This window comes from Formica exsecta, unplaced genomic scaffold (genome assembly GCF_003651465.1).
Source record: "Formica exsecta isolate Colony F162 unplaced genomic scaffold, ASM365146v1 scaffold1010, whole genome shotgun sequence".
Classification (NCBI taxonomy): Eukaryota; Metazoa; Arthropoda; class Insecta; order Hymenoptera; family Formicidae; genus Formica; species Formica exsecta.
In genome coordinates this window covers 66,708-71,065 of record NW_021848349.1, presented here as the reverse complement: position 1 = coordinate 71,065, position 4,358 = coordinate 66,708, and the positions used below count along the sequence as shown (strand labels likewise).

The 4,358-nt window shown below is 31.3% G+C and overlaps 1 protein-coding gene and 1 long non-coding RNA gene across 3 annotated transcripts in view; one reads left to right on the top strand and one right to left on the bottom strand.

The window, feature by feature from the left end:
- The window catches only part of LOC115246295, a 7,090-nt gene extending 5,331 nt beyond the window's left edge, over nt 1-1,759 (top strand). The window contains exon 3 of the long non-coding RNA XR_003885646.1: nt 111-1,759. This is a non-coding gene — a long non-coding RNA (uncharacterized LOC115246295). The remainder of the gene's footprint in view (nt 1-110) is intronic.
- The window catches only part of LOC115246282 (sperm-associated antigen 6-like), a 15,016-nt gene that overhangs the window by 7,169 nt on the left and 3,489 nt on the right, over nt 1-4,358 (bottom strand). The window contains exons 1-8 of one of the 2 annotated variants that reach the window (XM_029825002.1): nt 3,962-4,352; nt 3,448-3,710; nt 3,053-3,263; nt 2,789-2,967; nt 2,544-2,717; nt 2,319-2,471; nt 2,094-2,243; nt 1,845-2,003 (exon numbers count right to left, since the gene is read on the bottom strand). In XM_029825002.1, coding sequence (XP_029680862.1) covers nt 1,845-2,003; nt 2,094-2,243; nt 2,319-2,471; nt 2,544-2,717; nt 2,789-2,967; nt 3,053-3,263; nt 3,448-3,710; nt 3,962-3,986 — 1,314 coding nt within the window. In that variant the 5' untranslated portion in view covers nt 3,987-4,352. Of the gene's footprint in view, nt 1-1,844; nt 2,004-2,093; nt 2,244-2,318; nt 2,472-2,543; nt 2,718-2,788; nt 2,968-3,052; nt 3,264-3,447; nt 3,713-3,961; nt 4,353-4,358 lie in introns of those variants that run through there. The other variant, XM_029825008.1, reaches the window with a different exon arrangement.

Sequence of the window (4,358 nt, the reverse complement as noted above, 5' to 3'; positions counted from 1 at the left end):
TATATATATGTATGTATATATAATATTTCTCAACATGTTCTGCAGTTTATGTTCGCTTTTAGCATTCATCAATATGAAATAATGTTAAATAATTTTTTTTTGTTTTACAGAAATATTTCGACAGATTGCACGCTTTGAACCGAGTATACGCCTTAATTGATCTAAGATTTGAGACACAAAAATATTGGTAATATCGTTTTTTTTTCTGTATTTTACCACGCATATTATGTACTTTTATTTTGTAATGTACGTTTCATTATATATTGTCTCATGTTAAAATGCAATGTTAAAATTTTTTATGATATTTAAAAAATGATACTAAACTCGTCATGCTTTCACAATATATCAAATCTTTTTATATAATTAAAAAAAAATTATCAAAAACGATGTATCATATTTTAATGTTGCCGATATTATCTAAGTTGGCCCATGAAATCGTTCAATACTTTAATGTATACTGCAATTATTGTCTGTGTTATTATTAACGAGCTTAATATTTATGAAGCGCGCGCGCGCACATACACACACACACAAATTGAGAGCATATATAACAATATAAGATTTGTATAATAGTTATAGATTAATGCGAATATATCAAATCAATGCCTTATTACTTGATACTTTGACATCTTTTCTAGTTTTATCGGTTAATCGAGTAATTATTGAAATTTATTACTAACTCAATCGCTCTTTGTCGTATATACCTTTTTGTATGATCCGCATCTTTATACTATACTGTCATATATACAAATACTGCCATTAGAAAATAAAACTACGGTACGGTAGACGTGAATTAGTGAGCAACTCGGAAAACAATCATGCATTTAACAATTTCCTAAAACATACTTAAACGACAAGTTTTAAATAAATATCTACCAAATAAGATAAATATGTGTCTCTGTACTTAGCCGAATCACTCGTTGTCGTAAGACTGAAAAATGTGCTCTTTTGGAAAATTAAATGTGCCATGTGCTATTTTAGAGGAAGAGAAAGAGGGAGATAAAGACAAAGAAAAGGAAGAAAGCACTTTCTTTGTATTTGTCAATTTCTGGATTGCTGTAGATTTAACATTGGGCGTATACAATGATACAAAGCATATTTTCTAACCGTGATACATTACAATTATATTTTGTATCTAGACAACGTGTACGATCCGACCAAAAAGATTTATCTTGCCTTCAAAATAATCGGGCGGGCGATATAAAATTGTTATTGATTGATTTACAGATCGGTCAAAAGATCTGTAGAATATACAAGTCATTTGCGTGATATTGCTATTAAATATTATTGCTTATGTATTGCGATAGTGTTTAGAGATTTATTTGAAACTATAAGATATACTTGAAAACTGTATTTTTTATGTCGTAATAGTTTTTATGAATTTAAAAAAAAACATATTGGCGCGCCTTTTAAGCAGCAGTAGGGCGAAAATTTATATGCTGGCAGCTTTATCAGATTGTTTGCGCATGTATTTAAACATCGCGTAACGTAGACATACGTAACGTTAATTACGAAATAGGATTTTTATTGAAGACCGATGTAAAAGAAGAAGCGACAGATATTTTGTTTGTTCAATTGTTAAAATTTTACATGATTTTGTTAACAGACAATTATGTTCTAAATGCATTATTGTGTGTGCTGAGTGAGAAAAGTTTTTATTATCACTTTATATAATGTATTATTAGAACGTATCACACAAGAAATCAGATGTGTATGTGAAACACATAATAAAGTATTTATATTATGTTTAATAAAAAAATTTTAGTTTTGCCATCATTTCTTTAATCATATTATTACCGTCATCAAATGTTCACCATTAGCTTTCAATTAAATTACAGTCTTACCTTGCTGAATTGTCCCAGTACATATTTCAAGATATTAAGAGGTACGTCATGTAATAAAGGTTCAAGAGCTTCGATGTACATGCATTTTTGCAGAACTTGCTTTAATGTTGTGTTACATTTTGCCCTGAGATCTTCGGAACTTTTCGGATCGCTATACAGCTGTTAAGATTGAATTAAAAAAGATTTAACAAATTATCCAATTTTAACAGAGCTAATTCTGGCAGAGAGTAACTTAACATTCTTAAATACCTTCAGTAATCTGGATAGTATATTCGCGACTGCAACTGCTTTTGCATGTTCGGCTGTATGCTTGCCGATTTGTCCAATCGCCCATACGGTCACCGCAAGGATATGATCTTCTGTTTCTTCTTGCAAGACAATCGCCAATTGTACGATACCCTGCGATACAAAGTAATTATTCTAGAGTGTTACATTAGATGAAAGAAACAAATGTTACTTTTCATCGATCAATACTTTAGATCCTATTACAGCTACAGCCAATTGATCAGAGTGACCAGCGATATAACCAAGTGCCATGATCGCGGGCAGTCTAGTCGTCGATTTGGAGATGTTAATTAATTCGATAAGTGCAGCGATACCTCCAATGTTTGCTGTAAGTTGTGCCAACTAAAAGAAAATACACATTAAGAGTAAAATAAAAAATAAATTGTTATTAAAAAGCTAATATCATCTGCTTACCTCCAACGTGTGTTTGCAGATTTCTCTGGTTAAAATTGCAGCAACTCTACCGACATTCTCATCCGGATGCGCCATGTGCATTAAAACATCAGGAAAGATTTCTGCTTCGATCACAGCCTCTGCTAATTCCACAGAATGTTTGGCTATATTGCTCAATGCTAACAATACCTGACGCTGTAGACATTAAAAATTTTCAAGTGTAATAACATTTCAAAGATTGTTTAATGTATAGTGTATCAACTCACTTTTGCTTTGGCATCAGGATTAGTCAAGGTTTTCGCGAGGAAGGCGATTGCACCTGTGTCCACTACCGCTTGTGCGAGTTCAGTACTGTGTTTACTTATGTCACTAATAGCCGACGCGCCGATTTGTTTAATATACAATTCGGGTTCTTGTAAACACAGTACAAGAAGTGACACTGCGCCTAGACAAAATTCCAAATATAGCAAAATATTAAACTAAACAGTTTTATATATGTTTATAGAAAACATTAGCCAAAATAATTTTACCAGCTTCTATTGCTGTTTGAGCCAAACTCTTGTTGTGTCTTGCGATATATCCTAGTGCCCAAGCAGCCGCTTCCTTCACTTGGGGATCAAAATCTTCCAAACATTCAACTATAGTCTGCAAACCATCATTGTCCACTACTATTAATGCCAACTCTGGTGAATGTTTTGCTATCGCCCGCAACACAAAGAGTGCTGCTTTCTTGTAAAATTTCTGTGTGATATACAATATATAATTTCCTTAACTTTATGTTTAATATTTTTGTGATATATACATAAAGAAAAAAGACTTTAAATTATGTATAAAATTTTTTAGAATAAAAAATATAAAATATTAAAAGTTTATATTTTTTTGTGCTCTATCACAATTAAAATGCTTACATTTAAGAAGCTCATACATTTTGTTTGTCTATGTTCTTCAGCAACTGTGACAATATATCTCTTCTAACAACAGCATGTGCTAGTCTGGAATTATGATTCGCTAACTTGCCGAAAGCGAATGCTGCCATATGTTGAATAGATGGTACAGCATCCAGTAATAAAGGACGCAATAGATCTATCACACCTGCCGCTTCTAAGCAATCGATATTATTAGGTTTCGAGGATAAATCCGCTACAGATTGTACAAAGAGTAATCGCGCCTTTTGATACTGATCAAAAACTGGAAATGTAAAAAAATAGGAAATTATACATATTTTATTAACAATATGTCTAATTGTAAGCAAATTAACATATGTATGTATATTATTAGCATTATACACAAATACACACATCCAAACATATGCATTATGTACATTATTAATACATATTTCTTATATTTCTATCACAAGAGAAACGCCTCTTCTCTTTGATTAATATATTTATATAATTAAATATTATAATAACATAAAAATAAAATATATATACGCTTACCTTGTAAAATCGAGCGTGCCGTCATATTAATCACCGGAAAATATCAGACATTATATTAAACAACCATTATAGCTTATAGTTAATCTGTGACACTCTGTGTTGCGATATAGGAATAGTTTTTGACAGCTCTTAATGAAGTAGTCGTCTGTTTGAAAATGAAAATCTGGCTTTTTTTTTTGTCTTGATTGGTCAAATTCTAATTTTTATTTTCAATCTTTATTGCATAATACTGATTTTAGAGATGTATCGAAAAATTTACAATATATAGGCGATGAACGGACTATTGTTATATTGTTTAATTTAAAGTTACTGAACTCTCAATACATAGTGGAACGAGCATTGACTATTCCTTGAAAAACTGACAATGTGATGTGCAATTGCAATAGTTGACTGGGAA